Below are 17,678 nucleotides of genomic sequence, written 5' to 3'. Positions count from 1 at the left end.
TAACAGGGTTATGGGCATGGCATAGTAGGTGTAGCTGTTAGAAACTTGCTAGACAGTAATAGCTTTATTTGGTGACACTTTGTATGCAGTGCTGGATTAAGAATTAAGGGGCCCTGATAAAGAATAAAGAATAAAGAAACATTTCTATTTCTTGCCACTCATGACAAATTTGACAATAAGAAAAAATATATATATATGCCATGCCACTTCATGTGATAAAGATATGATGACAAGGACTTTAGTGTCAATACTCCTGAAAAGAATACAGCCTACTCTACGTATTTTGATAAGTTTGTGATTCCTCTGACTATATTAACTTGTAAATCCTAAGCAATAGGTAGTTAGATTCCTCAATTAGCAGCCTCTAAATTGATATGAAATCATGTTTGATATGGAGGGGTTTTGCTGTTATGAAACCTATTTCAACTTCTCTCACTCTCAGCATCTCACCCCTTCTTGACCACATTTTACTTTTCTCCTTTTTGGCATGGAAGGTAACCCTGTCCTTTAATGTCTATATTTTTTTTCTCATGTCTTCTCTTCCTCTTCTCTTCCTCTTCTCTTCCATTTCCTTTATGTCCCCTTTTTAATGCCAAACCTCTCCCTGCAGGCAAGTGAAGGTGAGGGAGGAGGTGAGGAGAGCTGCCCTAGAGTGAAGAAGGTCATGATTTGGACGGAGCTACAAGCATCAGCGCGGCAGGTCACACAGATAGCTACCTCTGCCTGTGGTGCCACGGCAATCATCAATGTTTTGGTTAGTATGGCTTGTAGGACTTCCCATGATTTGAGGCCTGAACTATGCAGTTATTTTTTTTTGCTTCAGGTAGGGATACGTCAAGTGACAGGTCAATAGAAGCTGAGTGCAATGTTGTTATTTTGTCAGGTAACCCACACTGGACGGGTGGTACAGTACTGTACCGCGCATTCAAAAGCCCAGTGGCCGGGCGGCACAGTATTGTGCCAGCCATTCAATTGATTTAGGCCTAATAATTCAAACGCCCCGGCATTGGGACATTCAAGGCTAGAATTCCCCCGTCGTGGATGGGTTAATTGTATTTCACAAATATATTTCTGGCTAATTTAGGTTATTATTATGTGTTTTATTATAAAAGTAGGATGTTAATGCTAAGGGTAGATTAATGGAAATAAACTTTATTCATCCCACTTTATATAGTGATCTGAAGTCTAGAGCAAAAGCCGTTTAGCATAGGAAAAACTTTATGGTAATACTAATTTGCTGTATCTTATTGCTTACTGAATTGTAATTTATGTCTGTCAGTAAGTGTCAAACAGCATTTTTAATTAAAATTTTATCATTGACAAAAAGATATTACCTGATTTTTTTCAGAGTGTATGTAGATAAGACATCTGAAGGATTAGAATTAGTATTTTTCTGTCCAGATGATCTCGTGCAGAGATTGCTATAGCCTTCAGTCTGCAGTTTGACTTAATACTCTGAACTGAGTCATCATCATGCAACTTGCACATTGCACCAGACCTAAAAGACCAAATTCCATAGAATGGGAGAGGGATACCTCAAGACACCAGATCCTCTAGACAGAAAGATAGTATTTTCAATCGTTTAATCTTTATTTTTTGTCAATTAAATCTGATTTCTCGATTGCTGCATATACTCTGAACATTATGGGGGGAAGGGGGGGACCTCTCAGTGTGTCCATGATGACATAAAAGCTGTACCTACACACTACTGTCCCAGGCTGGTGGTCTAGTCATTACCAAACTCAGAACTTCTTGTTAGTTATGAAAAATCTGGCCTGCAACTTCACCTCCACTAGTAAAGGTAGCTCCTGAAAGATGGGCCATACCACCCCTCTCTTCCAGCATGGAAGGAAGTAGAGAGGGGAAGCACCCAAGAGATCAGAACAAGTTGAATCTGAGTTTTGAAGAATCATCTCTGCATGTAATGCCAATCTCTAGGTGAGTGCTACATGAAGTAGCAAATGCACAGGTCATACATAGATAGCGATGCCTGCCATCACCACATTGATAGGACACTCCAAACCTGGAGGGTGGCCACACGATAGCCATGGTCATGCTTATAAAGTGCATGCTTGGTATATGGAGTTGAGCCAATAAACTCCCTTGCAAGCCTTGGGGGCTAAGAGGAACTTTGAAAAAGACACTTGAACTGAGTTAGATGACCATTACACAATGCATATAAGCTAATGAAACCCCAACTAAGAGCTGAGTGTGGCGGGAGATTGATTATTGCTCATGTCATGGCTGAAATGATCTGTGTGGTAATGACCTCTAACAATTAAGCAGTTCCCCCTCCAACAGAGCAGATTGCTCCTGTTGAGTGTCTCATTAAATGCCTTGAATGCCATGTAGACACCCCTTGACCTATTCGTGCTGGGGCGTATATTTGCCTAATGCTGCCCCTGCTGGCAAGTTGACAAGTGTGCAGTGACCAAGCATGAGATTGCTCCTGGTGCAATACTGTGCTGTGCTTCTCAGATCACTTTTCACCTGCCCGATTCAGTGGGGTGATAAGAGGAGGTTTTGTATTTGTTATTATTGTCAAAAGAGAGAAAAGTGTCTATACAAATGGAACTCCAATGAGCGTATACATACGTAACAATGTAAAACATTCGTCTAGGGGAAGAGATCATGACATGGTAGGGTGTCATCTGGCGGGAGTGAAATATTTCCATTGTGTGATATCACATCATCTGGCGCAAATGGATTAAAGGTGATTCGTGACTGATGATACGACTGTACTCTTCATAGCCTTAAAGAATTGATAGCTGGCTGAAAACATCTAGAGATGCATGGCCATAACGCCTCTTGATGAGAAATCACTACAGAAGAAACTGGTGGTCATTTTGAGCTTCGGTCCCACACTTTCCTCTTCCTATGAGAGAGTATAAAAAATAAGACAGTATTGAATTCTGGAGCTTACTATGAACCGTACATATGGTCCACTGAGCACAACAATCTCCTTCCTTGCAGTAGCAGGAAGGTCAGTCTACCATGGAACTGTTAATGACTGAGTATATCAATGGGAATCCTGAGCATTGTCACCTCACACATCTCACTCGCAGGTGAGCTGTGTCATCTGACTGTCACTGAAACATTTAATTTAGTGAGGCAGATTTCAGCAGTCCACTCTTATTGATCACTGATTATGGGTGACTGGCATAGACTTGTACACTTGTGGCATGCAACAGTCAGGCCAAGAACCACAGTTGGCTTAGAGAGCATTGAGGGCCCAGGCGGATCAGTGACTAATGGAGCCTGAGCTATCCCTCCCAACAAAGATGATGACACCAAAAGGAAAAATGTTGAGAAAATAAAGTACTCTTGAACAAAAAGACAAACACAAGTCTGTAGAGAAGTAAAGTTATTGTGTTTTAAAAAGTCAAAAGGATATTGCTCCATGTGAGATGCTCCAAAAAGCTATCAAGGCAGCCCCTCAAATACCATCCACTCCTCCTTCCTCCCTCCTTTTAGCTCCACATCCAAGGGATAAAGCCAACTAAAAACTTAAGCCTAAAGAAACTGGCATAGATTCAACAGTATAAAGAAAGGAATCAATACACTATTCCCCTTAAACCCATTCATGCAGGGGGCATTTCGGGTCTAAATGGTCAGAATGCCAGGGTATTCGAACGCATAAGCCCAACGCCTCAGGCTTCTCGGGAGCACTAACCGCACACCGGCCTTGACGAAATATCTCGTCTCCGGCGTCTAACCCAAAAAACACTGAACGTGATAGCAAGTCAACCAGCGCAAATGGGTTAAACTGTAAATGATGGGGCGGTTTTGGCTCTGCCTGGTCATCTTGCTGTGGTATCTCAAAATGTATGCCTAGCCCCAGCTATTTGTCTGCCGAGGCAGTCGCCAGCCACCATGCGCCTTATAACCCAGCGAGTTGGCCAGACAAATAGTAGAACCAAAAGGAAATATGTGTGAACAAAGACAGGCACTTGCCCTCCCCAAGGACTTCAGCAGTTGAACAACCAGAGGAGTGCAGAAATCAAAGAATAGCACCACATATGAGAGCAGTGGGAGCATGACCTGAGTCAACCAGCTCAAGGACCCATTTAATTGTAGTTGCAAAATACAGGCAAGTGTATCAACACTGCAAATCCAGTTACTCTCACATATTTGGAGTTCACCAGGGCAAACCTAAGTGCCCAATGCTGTTTGTTGGCACAGCTCACAGAGAGATCCCTAGACCAAGATGCTAACTCCTAGCAGAGAACCTTGAATGTGGTTCATGTGATGAAAGAATTGGAAGGACAGAATAGTTTAAGGAATGGACCAGGAGAGAGCTTCCAACTGTCAAACAGAAGACTCATGGCCAGAGCTATGAGAATGAGAGTAACAAGTTTGTGGAGAGCATCTGTGTAGGATAGGTCAACAGCAAAGGGCAGTGATGAAGAGTAATGTATATACCTAAACCCATTGGAACTGGTTGACGTGGTAGCACGTATTGTGGTTTTCGCGTCAGACACCCGGGACGAGCTATGAGGGGAAGCTGCGCGCTCGGGTAGAGTTAGCGGGCAGCCCAGGCTCGCGGCTTGTGCGTCCGAGAATCCCGAGGCGTTAGGCTTATGCGTTCGAGAACCCCGGTATTGCGACTGCACAAAGCCGGAACGGCCCCGGCGTGAATGAGTTAAAGAATGTCTACCAATGATAGTGGCACAATAATCACAATTTTCCGCAAGTATGGAATGAAAGGGGATATTACCAAAATTTAATACATCATAATATTTAAAATTATAGGCTGGTCCCTGGAACTATAAACTGTCTCTGCCTAAAATGGAGAAGAGAATAGGTCTTGAAGACACAGAGGAGAACACATATTTGATTATGAAAGTATACACAAATGAAAAGATAAAAGTTGCATTTTGTCCTACCATTAACCCATTCACAATGGGATGTATTTTTGCCTAATCCTGCTTATGCTGAAGTAGGGGTTCTGGAGTGTTTTTTCACTATCCAGGGCTGTACTGAACCTCTCAGAAGGTTTTTCACCCACCCTAGTTTTATGGTTTTCATGAAAGCGTCTACAATGAAAAGGCAAGTAAAAAAAAATTCCATGTTCAGAGAAGTTATTTTAGTAAAAAGAAATGTTACAATATGTTTTTTGTTATTTTGTTGAACTTTGCCTATATTCTTCACTTCTATGTGAAAATACCAATGGAAAGTAGATAAATCACTTAGAGGAAAACTGATATCCCAAATTGTGCCAGGAATACTCTCTACTGTAGAAAGAAACAGTCATAAGCCAACAGGAGAGTACACAACCAAAACTACCCAGAAGGAGTATGTCTATGGTTGTGAAGACATGCTTACCATATCCTGTACATATAAGTATAAGAAGGTGGTGAGACGGACACGGCTAGATGAGCAAGAATGTGGAAAAAGTTGGAATGAAAATAAAAAGGAGGATATCTGAGTGGAATAATATGGTGGTCAGATTGGTAGGGACATGTGTACATTGCGTACTTGGAATGAAAATGGGGGAGAGGACCACAAAAAGAATAATGTAAGGGCATCACAAACAGCAGCAGACACTCTACAATGGGTATCATGCAGTGTGTGTCAGGACACCCTTATAAATGTGTTAGATAAGGAATCCTTTATGTACTACATATAAAAGACTTTTGTCACCAATCACCCTGCAGGAGAAAAAAAATGGAGTCGAGTTTGGTCTTCATGATTCAAAGAGCTTGATGTGCACACCAAAAAAAATATGTCTCATGCTTAACCCATTTGCGTCGGATCATGTGCTGACACGTTTCGTGGTTTTTGCGTGAGACGCTGGCGACGAGATATTTGGTCAAGGCCGGCGCTTGGGGTGAGCGAGCGAACAGCCCAGGGTCACAGCTAGTGCACCTGAGAATCCCGAGGCGTTAGGTTTATGCGTTTGAAAACCCCGGCATTCTGACCATTTAGAGCTGAAACAGCCCCGGTGTGAATGGGTTAATAATTTCCAAAAGTGGAGTATTAATGTTGATAAACTTATTCCTTGTTTATGAAAGAAATTAGGAAGAAATATATGAAAATGTGTAAATAAAGCATTTATAAAACAATTAAAGATGAATTCTTAATTGTTTATTTATTAAAGCCCAGTAAGGTAGAAAGAGCTATAGTCATTTATACCAAAATGGTGGGAAAACAGCCCACCACTTTTTACAAATTGATACTCCAGTGAGGTGACTCGGCTGTAAGGCGAAAATTACTTGTATGGGTACAAAAATAGGTTTAAAAAGGCCATGTTAGATATGCTTTCCCTCAGCAATTAGATGTATAAGAAACCTAGTTTCTAAACTAGTGGTGGTTGCAAATGAAGCTGATTACATACTTCAAAATTACAAAGTTAATGGACATACTGTATGGTGATGATATAAAAGTATTAGGGTGTAGTAACCCCAAGCATCGTGTCCAGTGATAGTCGGTCTCCAAAGAGTTCCATGCCTGACAATTGTAGGCAAACTGTCAAAAACAGACTTCTGATTTCCTTCCCTTTTTGTTGTGAATAAGGAAGCCATTTACCATCTGCTATTCTTCGTTCAACCACATCCACCATCTCTCCTCCTCCCCTTGGTCCATCCCGCAAGACCCAGTTCAAAATCTAGAATTTTATTATTTTTGTCTTTTCACTATATACACGCAAAAAAGCATAATCACTTGCTTTATAACAGATAACTATCAGTTGCCATATTCCCATAAGTCCGGTACCAGACAAACATAAGTGTGAAGTCAAAAAATTCTCAGGTTTGATGCTCCACTGTGCATTGTGCATTTGACATACTGGTGTTGTAATAAACATTTTTTTAAATGTGAAATCCTGATTGTGAAATGACAGAAGACCAAAATTTTACTTTATTAACCCAATGATGCTGGTGTGTCACACCCGTGTGACACGGCAAAATGCCTGATGACGGGGCGACACACCAGTGTGACGTCGCCGAGGCGATATTACATAGGCCCGGCATAGTGGGTTGCCAGTTCTCGCCGGGCCAGTTGGGATTGGGTTAAGCTTTAAAAAATCAGGCCCCAATCTTATCTGGGGGGAAAGACAGGGCAGAGGATTTGTAGGTTGTAAGGCAATAAATCCTTAAATAGTTTTCTTTTTCTTTTCTCTTCCATGATCATTGTTAATGAAATTTTATTTTGACAGCTTGCCTTAGATTACCCCTGCACAGTGGAGGAAGTGCAGGCGAGTATTAAAACCCGGTTGCGTGCAGAGACTGCGCCAGTCGTAGACTACTTGCTCTCCCGCTCTGTAGCTGGTACTACTCACAGGGATCTCATTGATGGTGTGACCAAGCTGTCGAAGGGCACTGTGAAGGCCAAGTTCTTCCATATGTTTCCTAAAAGGGCTGTGCAGCTGTCTAGGTGGTTGGCCCAGTGGATAAGCAGGGGTAAGGTGTTCTAAGTTTGAGATTTTCTGAATGGGGATGTTTGCTTGAAATTTGCTCATTTGCTTATTATATACAGTTAGGTTGGAAAATTAATAATGAAGTATATATATGTTTGTTTGTGAATTCTTAAACAAAAATAAATAAAGAGGAAATAACATAAGAAAAACTTGTGCTTATGGACGAAAAATAGACTGGTTATATATTCAAAATTACCATTTAAAGTTTAGTGAAGTAATGGAAGTGGATATAGTTAAAAGCAACAGGAGATTATGTTCAATTTTTTCACTCCCCTTCCACATACAGATGCAATATTGTTTATACAAATGGCTGTGAAGTACCCAGACTGATTGTCCATCTGTTGCTTTTTTTCATTTCTTTACTTCACGTTCTTTTGTTGAACTCTATTTTAAAGACTTTCTAACACTTTTTCAGAGACAGAAGTCAATACTTGGTTACTAAAAGACTTTGACTTTTCCAGGTGGAGTGCCTTTGGCTACATTAAATTTGCAAGTGGGTGTTGCTCCAGGCCAGACAGTGCCTGATGCCTGGCACCATCAGATGATATTTGGGGTTGGTCCTCAGGGTATCTACCTCACCAACCCTTTAGAGTGCGTCTCCGACTGCCTACTTGGGGACCAGCTCTGCACAGACTCGGTGTTGTTGGTCCGCAGAGCAGACGTTGTAAATAGGTGGGGCCAGGGAGATAAGCTCATCAGATTGACGCAACAGCCGGACCCGAGATGGAGAGAGATGAATGTGCTAGGTAAACTTTGTCTTTCTTTCTTTGTGTAAAAAGGAGTCTTGAATATGATTTTTATTTTATTTTACATTCAGTTAGTTATTGTTTTTTCTTTTTCCCATCCATCCTTTCTGTAGGAAAGTAGGTGTGGGAAATGGAAGTATTATAAGAAAGAATAGATACCACTGGAAGTAAGGCCATATTAAATCATGAAAATGTAATGTGTATCAAATTTAGGGGCATACATGTAAAACTAGAGTTAAGATTAAGAAATCTATACCAAGACATGTTACTCTATAGGCCATTACTTTTCTAAAGACTCAGTTTTTAATTTGAAGTATTCCCATGAATATGCCATACCATATAAATGATCCGCCCTGCTGGTTGTTTCAAGCTTCAACAACCCAAAAAAAGCTCTGTAGATTAATTCTCCCAAATAATTAATAGGGTTTGAAAAGGTGGCACTTAGCAGAGTGCATCTTATGTATATTAGTCATTAATCATGATTATTCTATTTGCAGGACAAGTAGTAGGTGTGTTGAAAGAGCAAGCTGCACCTCCTGTGGTTCAAGGTCGTCGCCATTTGACTTCCCATGTTGCCATTCCTGCAGCTTACCAGTCTGGTGTCACCATATTTATGCGTTCTGACAACCCACATATTCACACCCTTACACAAGCAGAGGAGTTACCACTGCTGGAGTAGCAGTGGCTTACTTATAATTATAGCAAAGTTTTAAAGATCCAACAGTCACTCAGTGTTTGTTTTACAGAAGGAAGAATGCTTCAGTATTTTTGCTGAAAAGGATGCGTCCCACTCTTTCCTTTCCTTGTTAATTGTTCTCACACTTCCTTATATGGTACAGAAGAGTGAGCTCTCCTTGGGCAGTGAGGAGCTTTTGTGATAGCAAATTATTTCTTGTAGATATCTCCCCCCTTCACTTTCTTTTTATTGGATATAGAAAACACATTTAGAAAAAGACATATTTCCTTGCTTGATACTCTATGAATAATCAAACAGTTGAAGTGTATACCAGAAATTGAAAATGTAATTATTTTTATGATTGGTACTATCGGTATTGTTGCTTGTCCTTCTTCAACTATTTAACCATTTATTTATATGTATATATCATTTTTATTTTCCCTGTTTTTGCCATTGACCTTTTCATACTGTTAGGGAAACTGTTGTCGTCATTTTCAATACTGATATTACATCAAAATGAGATTCATAACAATTCAAGAAAAAAAATCTGGCGGTTACTAAGAGCTCGAGTCCAGGGGGTTTATGTGATTTGTAAGGAACTTCTTATACTGTGCTTTTCTCACATTTATTCAGTCTTGGTTGAAAGAAAGAAAGCCAGAATAATGGATTTTCGTCCTTGTGTGTCGGAGGCTTCTGCAGTGGTTTTGTTTTATTTATTCATTTACATTTTTTATTTGTTTTCTTTTCTTTTGCAAGGTTGTAGTCGCTTTTTTTCTTATGATTGTGATGGCTTGGGTTGATGCTGAAGTCAGACCTGAATTTCATAGTTAAATAATGGAAAAGGACATGTTAGTAGAGGAATAACTTCAATTTGATAGCAAACAAGAGCATTTTATAGTTTAGTGCTCTTCTGTGATGCCAAGCGACATATTCAGCAGACACTTTTGGTGAACTTTAAAGGGAAGAAGGTTTTATATGTATATTACTTCTGTATATTTTGGTCTAATTTTGAATAACTTTGTTATTACTACCATATTCATGTCATTGCCATTTACTCTTTTTATCTCTGTCCGGTTATAGAAAAAAAAACTAATATGAACATGACAGCTAATAATTCTGCTTCGTATTTATCACTAATGTTGTTCATTTTAACTGGACAAATTCAGCCTTACAAGGGTGTCAGGCCTTGACGAGGGTTCTTGGTGTAAATGTTTTGTATCATAATCAATATACCAAGTAAAAAAAAAAAAGAAAAAAAAGGAAAATGGATTAAAGTATTTATTTTATTACTGTAGATAAAGGCTGCTCATGATGCATTATTATTTTTATTTTTTCTTATCTAAAACTAAATCTAAACTTACATCCCCCAAACCAAGAATCATTATTCTGTACTCTTAAAAGAGTATTCTGTATCTATTATAATTTTATATTGTAAATATAATGATGCCAAAATCAAATTTTATGTACAATTATAAGGTATGATTGAGCTTTATTTTTGTTGCCATATCTTTACTCTTTTATGTTTTATGAATGCTGCTTCCATACTTTTGTCTTGTTGATATTTATTATTGAAATATTATATTTGACACTTCTTACATAGAGGAAAAAAAGATGATTCGTTGACCCCACTTCACATATGGTCCCCCAGTCCCCACCCTCCCCCCCTCCCAATGATAGTCATTCATAGGTTTTGTATAATCGAGATTTATTGAAATATATTACCTGTTAAATGTGTGAAGGAGTTGTTTTCCATATGACGATGATAATTACCGGCGACAGTAACAGCATTCACGCTGACGCGTTTTCATTCTCTCAATCCTTACCAGCCTGCGAGGAAACTACAAAACACAGGCCATAACCCAGACCTACGTATTTAAAGGATAAAACACTTACTCCAGATCAAAACTTTGAAAATATTTGTGTGTAACATTGTATGATCCATTAATACTTGATCCTCCTTCAAAGGATTCGCTGCTATTTCAGCGGGATGTTGGAGATCTCCATCCCAGTACCACTTTAATGCATATAACAAAGAGCTCAAGCATATTACTCCCAGTTTAGGTACTAAGGGAGTTCATGATGTTGACTTTACACACACTGCAGTATGAGAGTCGTAGCTTTATTTCTGTTACCTTTTGGGGGAACCATTTTGGGTTAGATGGATGTTCTTTGTTAGAGATGCTGTCATCATGCTGCTGTTATGGAGAAGCAGAAGATATATTATCTGATTGAAACTATCAGTCATTATGTGTCATGGAATCTAGATCATCTTAGGCATTACATAATCACCTTGGCCTCATGCTATAAAATGAATAAATATACAAATATGAGAAATTGTTTCATTTATGCATGGATTTGTCTGCCTTGCTCAACGTGAAGAACATATGTTATTCATATATGCATATTTTTTTTTATTATATAGACTTAAACATGTTCTTTTTTTATACATTATATATAATTAAATATACATTTATATTTGTATATAAATTATGAAATATTTATATATAGATATATAAGCTAAATTCAAGGTAATTATTAACAGGGCATTATTCACTTGTGCGAATTTCTCATTGAAAAAAATAATTTATCAGTTGACTCTTGCCATACTAAAAGGCTTGTCTTTTTTTTACCCCGATACCACCATGTTATGCAATAGTATTGTTTCACGGTAAAGCCAAAACTTATAAGTCTCAAAATCATAATATCCGCCAGTTTTTAAAAGAATTATAGTGAGACCAGGCAATCGACAATAAACTAAAAACAAGCTCGCCCACGTAAAGTCGCCAAATATTGGACTAGTGACTGGTTCTCCTATATGTAAGTTCTTGATTCCTTTAAAGTTCTTAAAGACTGCCTGTTAATGAAAACGATAAAATCTCAAGTATATTTGCAGTAAATACCTGATGTCTAAAACAGTATTCTGAATATATTTCGAATAAAAGACTGGGATGAAAAAATTATATATTCTATAGGCTATCAACTCGAGCAGACGTTTATTTTCTGAAAATATTGAGTTTAGTAAAACTTTCTGGTATCCATTCCATTAACTTTAGGGCAAGTGACGCCACCAATTTTAATATCCTGCACTCCGTGCACTGTGCCCGCTGTTTATTTAAAAAGTCGCACGCTCATACAGCTGCGTATTTAAGAATGGAGCATTTCGAATACCGGAGGACAGGCAGTAGCGGTGCTCAAAGGGTGTCCCTCTATTGCGCTCGCACCAAATAACCGCTGTAATGACTACAGATGCAATAGTCGTACACAGACGCGTAGATTTGTATATTGATACTTAGATGGTTAATGCAAGAGAACTAGCATTCGATATACAGCAGCATTTTAACAATTACATAGCATCAAAAGCGGCAGATGTTCCGTCCCAAATTCTAATCGTGGAGCGATATCTGTTACTGTCCAGATGGGCGAGCGTTGCTCGATGCGACGTCAAATGGAGAAACCGCGAACTAATCTTCGTACGCGGTTTCTTCGTTTCTGACGTCACGTCGCGCAGAGCCCGCCCGAATACGGCCTTTGAATACTAACAGTCTGAAGGAATATAAAATCCATAAGTTTGTTTGTAGAAAACTAAATCAACTATAATTTCATAAAGAATTTATTGCCATCGTCATATACATGCAGCTTGGTAATGACGGAACCTTATGAATAATTCACCAAATATTTAAAATATATTAACTTTAGCATACGAGTAATTTCTGACAAGCACGTGCTTTAACGACTCGACTAATGCATGCTTAGTTAATCGCACATAAGTTACCATGATAAAGGGCGAGGATTAATCATATGTAATTTACTTGAAACTGTTGGACTAAGACTATTTATATATATGTAATTTACTGCCTGTTTCGTACTTCTGGTTAATTATTTGCGTATCAAAAAAATCAGGTAAGGGTGTTGTGTGTTCTCGATTTTGGACACTTGCGTGATTAGGTTCAAATATCAAACACTTGTTTTGTTAAGGTTTATTTGAAAAATAATACTACGTACCATTCAAGATCACTCACTTCAGCTGATTAGGTTACACAGTAACCTTAGTCATGTTAACGAAACGGAATGTTGACTTGTGCACGAACTAAAACTAAAGCTTCAATCCTTCCCTGCTTGGTGTGGATAGTGGCAAACTTTCACTCCAACACTCAGACATGACTTAGAAAATAAATAAAGGCAGACTTGTAATTGGTGCTACACTAGCCCTAGCATGGCATGGAATATTAGTTCAGCCTACAGCAAGTACTCTCAAACATCCATTCAGTAACATGTACAAATAACTTTACTACACTGACTTGAAACAAAACAAGTACCATTCACAGAAAATGGTTGCAAAGTACAAATTTTTAAAAATTGCCTTACAGACCACGTTACTTTGTTCCTGCGTTCAAAGAACCTACTGAAATTTAAACTACTACAACCACCATGACTCGACTGAAGGAACGTAACACCAGTTTGTACATTTGTACACGGTGTAATTAAATTGAACCCTACAAACATTCTTTCATACCAAGAATACACGGAAGTGTATAATAATTGACAGGTACACGGGTAGAAAAATTTGAGGCTACCAAAACCTTCAGTAGGTGCCCATCCAAATTAAATAAGAAAAGAACAGCAAGATTGTATCAGTAAAAAAAGGTCTCCTTGAGAAGGCTAGAGTGAGGGTCTTGGGGGGACAAGAGTGGAAGACAAGACTTAAGCAGTGGTCTCGGCTGCAGCCTCTGTGGTCTCCTCTTGAACCTTTGCCTTCTTTGTAGGTGAGGTGGCTTCAGATTCCTCTGCTGCACGCTTCTCTGTAATGCAAAGAGGGGGGGGGGTTAGTGTGGGACTGACATTTCAACAAACTGTTCAGATATGCCCATTTCCGATTATACAGCTACAGTCAGAAATAAACTACTTACCAGAATCACCATTAGCAACGCCATTAGTCTCAGTCTCTTCGCTGTGGCCGTTGGTCTTGGCGGATTCCTCCTCAGCCTCCTGTCGGGTAAAATATAGATTTCAGATAAAGGGCTTTTAACTGAGCTCTACCTCGCAACTCAAGATCTCAAACTCGGTACGAATGAAACGTCACAATCTCCACACCTTCTCTACGCCATTGGTCTCCTCTGCCTTGGCTTCTTCGGTCTCCTCAGCCTTGGCCTCCTCAGCTTTCTCGGTGGCGTCACCGTTGGTTTCCTCGGTCTTGTCGCCATTGGTTGCCTTCTCCTCGGTCTTGGCTTCCTCGGTCTCCTTGGCTGGGGTCTTCTCTACCTCCTCGGTCTTGGTCTTGGTCTCGGGGACTTCCTTGGTGACCTCCTTCGTAGCCTCCTTGGTGGCCTCCTTGGTGACCTCAGGGGTGGTAGCACTGTGGTAATGGAGACACGGGATTAATGGAAGTCCTCCTCAGTGTGACTAAGCAGATAAAAAAATAATGCCTTGTAATAATCAATGATTCAATTTGCGATTTATTGTCAGAATACACGTGATGGCTCGCTGACATCGGGCAAAGTGCCGCGCCAATCACTCGATGCGGTATCCCATTAAACTGCTAAAATGTATATTAGGTGGAAAACATGCGTTTCTTTTCACGAACAACTGCATTACCGGTATGGTCACATGCCTATTGGAGTAATGACGTCATGGCCGTAGTAGTAATTGGATGTTTAATTAGTTATAGAACTTGCCTTTCCAATCTCAACATCTTTTCCCTGGCACAATTAAAAGGCCCTTAATTCCTCCGAATCCCCATTCAATATAGAGATCACATGTTCATCGGGTCGATTTCCAAAAACTTGGAGCGCGTTAATCGGCCGTTCCCGCCATCCCTGACCACGCTCCCAGGCCGCCCTCACCCCCCCCCTCTCCCACATCACCCCCGCTACACCAAACCCCGCTTTTGTGAACTAGTGCGCCGGAAACCAACATCCTGCGCTCACTCAACTAGTTTAAATTCGTTACTGTGAATTTGGTTCTTCTTAACAGGGACGTTCTCTATATAGATTAGGGCAGTGAGAATCACTCATCAGGTTTGAGAAAAAAAAGATTAGTATTTCGCAACATTCAACTGGATGAAATTTAATTGCAAGAATAGCCCACGTGCCAATTTCATCCAGCCATCCATTATAAGCCAAGTTTTTTTTTACAACTTTTAAGCGCGCAATTTAGCGCACCAGGTGTCTTGTGGTAGGGTAACCTCCGAAAACCGGCCGGTTACACTACGTTCGCGATCAATATTCGTTCAATTATCATGGGAGGGGGAGCAACACATAATAAAGCCTCACTGACTACTCCCAGCGGCAACTTTAAGAAATGGATGAGGATAAGCACGCCCTTTCCTACACAGCCCAACGTCCGGGCAGCCGAAGTGAATCCACGAGATCCCTCTATTGCGAAAACCATTTCTGTTTCCGGTTCGGAGTAACTATCCGCTCATTACTTTGGAACAATTCAAGTTTAAAGACACTAAAACATCCGGTTACAAATCTCCGCATAGCATTGAAAAAAAAATCTTAAGAGTGCGTTCCCAAAATCCAGCTAAAGCGAACTTCCCAAAGGCCACCAATCAACGCACCAAGCGCAGAACACCTTTAAAGTTGAGACACGCTGTGACCAGCATCCGAGAGCATCTAAGGGGAAGCTTACGAGATGTGGGGGTGGGGGAGGCGGATCCAAGAGGCAAGCGGAAAGGGGAATAGGATCCGAAATAGGCAAGGTGAGTGGGGGAGGGGAGGGGTGGGGGGATATTCGAGATGAGATGGTGAGGGGGACAAACCTCCGAGATGAGGGAGGAAGGGGGAGCACCTAAGGGAATCCGCGGAGTCTGCCCATGCCAGACCACGCGATTGCGAAGGAAATGCCAGAAGAAGCCCATGCCTTAATTACCAACATAGATGCCTAGAAGGTGGAAATAAGTGCCTGTCGCCCCCAACACATAAGAACTCTTGCAATGCCTGACATCCTTCACAAGAGCAACAACCTGAATCACTGAAGTGTAACCTTGGAGTGGGCGGAGAGGATGGGAAAGGGGGGAGGGGTGTGGAAGGTGTGTGTGTGGGGGGGGGGGTGTCAAGTCGCCACGTGGAAACGTTGATCTGAAATTCCAGACTTGGATTATGAAATGCAGTCCGAAGCCGTGCAATTAAACCGATTCCCTGTCGCCAAAGCCCTCAACCGGAACTGGTGGGAAAGACCCGGCAACGACCGCTTGCTACTTGATCAATAGAGTACTCGCGCCGCAAAAAAGGAAATCCTGAAACATTAAGGCTCGGCATAAATTCTATGAAACTCTCTATCCGGAGATATTAGCGTGTAGCATGAAAACGTTTTCTTGTCCTAACGAACTGGTCCGGTCGTTTCCCCCCCCCCCTTCCCTCCCCTCCTTTTCAAACGGACATACCAGACAAAGCGGAGTCCCCAACGTTTCACATTATTGACGCGAAAGTACTTCCATTACAGCACATTAACGAAGGAATATTACAAGCAAAATTAACGGAGAGGAAGGGAACGGAGGGGAATGGAGGGAGTGGGAACAAGGGAGAGAAACATTTAACAGACGTTAACTTTAGCTTCCAAAAATGCCGGTACAGCGGGAATAAAAACCCGCCAACCCGGTACATCTTTGTTCGGTCTGTCGGGGTCAAAGGTCAGACTGGGGTTTTGGAAGCGAGGAAAGTATGTACAAAAAAGGGTAGAGCGAGACTGAATTCCAATATAAGGTTGGAGTGAGTGTAGGAACAAAACTACAGACGTTGCAAAGGGAATTATCGAATAGGACATTAAACCATAAAGGATGTGGGGGGAGGGCAGTTATTCCCGCCAAATTATACATATATAAAAAAGGAACACCAACAAAACGGAAAAAAACGCCGGACCTTACCTCCTTTCCACACTTCAACCATTTCATCAATAAATTTACTAAAATCACATTCACACTTCCTGGTTTCCTCTACGAAGAGCACATTTTCAACACGAGTATTGACCTCTTTCTCTCTCATTTTAAGCCAATTTTGCCTTAACAGTCGCGCACACTCCATGCACACAAAGCCGGCATCATTTTCCTCCAATGGAAAAGAAAAAAAATCACTCACGGTTTTTTCCAACACTTTTCTAAAATACATTTTTTTAGCAAATGAACCACACTAATGCCTGTAATACTTACACAACCTCAGCAGCAGTATCGGCCATTGTAAAATTGGTTTGGGTTGGTAATTACAAAGAAAACTAACAATGGAACCGAGAGCGCAACAGCAAGAGGTCCACTTCGCTCCGCGTTCGTGAGGCAAGAGACTGAGATTCGTTGATCGCGGGCTTTCGCGCGCACAAGGCGGGGCCCACAATGCACCGCGGCCCGGGGACAAAGGCGCATCGTCGCCATGGAAACGGGCCCGACTCCGCCCACTGGGAGGAGCTTGGCCTTTACGTCACTGCGCCGCTGCCAGCTCTGCAACGAAGGGTGTTATTTTGGAGGCTTTTTCTTTTATGTGGACTTTGGATGTATAAATCACTTTTAAAAAATATCTTAATATATTATGATTTACTACTTGTTAAATCATGATACGTAGATATGCATACTAAATATCCTGAATGATTATACTTGACACATGAAACTATCTGAAAGCGCGGGCCATCTGACACAGCTGCGTGGAGGCTCCGCCGCTTTACCGCGCGGTCGCTAAAAATCCTTCATGAAGACTGTTTCCCATTGCTCTCATACTTTCCGTTAATCTCCTAGGATATTTGTGGAGATAATTGAATTCATGTTTCATCCTCTAGTACCTTCTCAATTCTCTTGTCCAAATTTAAATATCAGGCGGTAATTTTTGAGTAATTAAATTCTTGTATTAACCTGTTG

At 40.7% G+C, this 17,678-nt stretch overlaps 2 protein-coding genes across 23 annotated transcripts in view; one reads left to right on the top strand and one right to left on the bottom strand.

Moving 5' to 3' along the window:
• The window catches only part of LOC122261337 (uncharacterized), a 27,581-nt gene extending 16,408 nt beyond the window's left edge, over positions 1–11,173 (top strand). For all 22 annotated transcript variants that reach the window (XM_086554300.1, XM_086554403.1, XM_086554380.1 and 19 more), the window contains 4 exons: positions 611–754; positions 7,157–7,400; positions 7,879–8,163; positions 8,661–11,173. In XM_086554300.1, coding sequence (XP_086410426.1) covers positions 611–754; positions 7,157–7,400; positions 7,879–8,163; positions 8,661–8,842 — 855 coding nt within the window. In that variant the 3' untranslated portion in view covers positions 8,843–11,173. The remainder of the gene's footprint in view (positions 1–610; positions 755–7,156; positions 7,401–7,878; positions 8,164–8,660) is intronic.
• A 1,631-nt stretch (positions 11,174–12,804) lies between these two features.
• Positions 12,805–17,100, bottom strand: LOC122261338 (uncharacterized). The gene is made up of 4 exons (XM_043028898.2): positions 16,986–17,100; positions 13,931–14,192; positions 13,747–13,825; positions 12,805–13,638 (listed from the first exon to the last, which is right to left on the bottom strand). The coding sequence occupies exons 1-4, from the start codon at positions 17,009–17,011 to the stop codon at positions 13,541–13,543; spliced, it is 465 nt and encodes a 154-aa protein (XP_042884832.2). The 5' UTR covers positions 17,012–17,100; the 3' UTR covers positions 12,805–13,540.
• Positions 17,101–17,678: the final 578 nt, after the last annotated feature.

Source organism: Penaeus japonicus, unplaced genomic scaffold (assembly GCF_977035675.1).
Source record: "Penaeus japonicus unplaced genomic scaffold, GWHDUDI00000001_assembly GWHDUDI00000003, whole genome shotgun sequence".
NCBI lineage: Eukaryota > Metazoa > Arthropoda > Malacostraca > Decapoda > Penaeidae > Penaeus > Penaeus japonicus.
Note: the sequence above shows the minus strand (reverse complement) of the source record. Positions and strands in the feature narration are given on the sequence as shown.

Excerpts from the sequence above, each read along its gene's own strand:
- LOC122261338 (XM_043028898.2), bottom strand. The coding sequence starts at position 17,011 with ATGGCCGATACTGCTGCTGAGGTTGT. Across the intron at positions 14,193-16,985 it reads GATACTGCTGCTGAGGTTGT|TGCTACCACCCCTGAGGTCA; the intron begins GTAAGTATTACA and ends CCATTACCACAG. Across the intron at positions 13,826-13,930 it reads AGACCAATGGCGTAGAGAAG|GAGGCTGAGGAGGAATCCGC; the intron begins GTGTGGAGATTG and ends TTTACCCGACAG.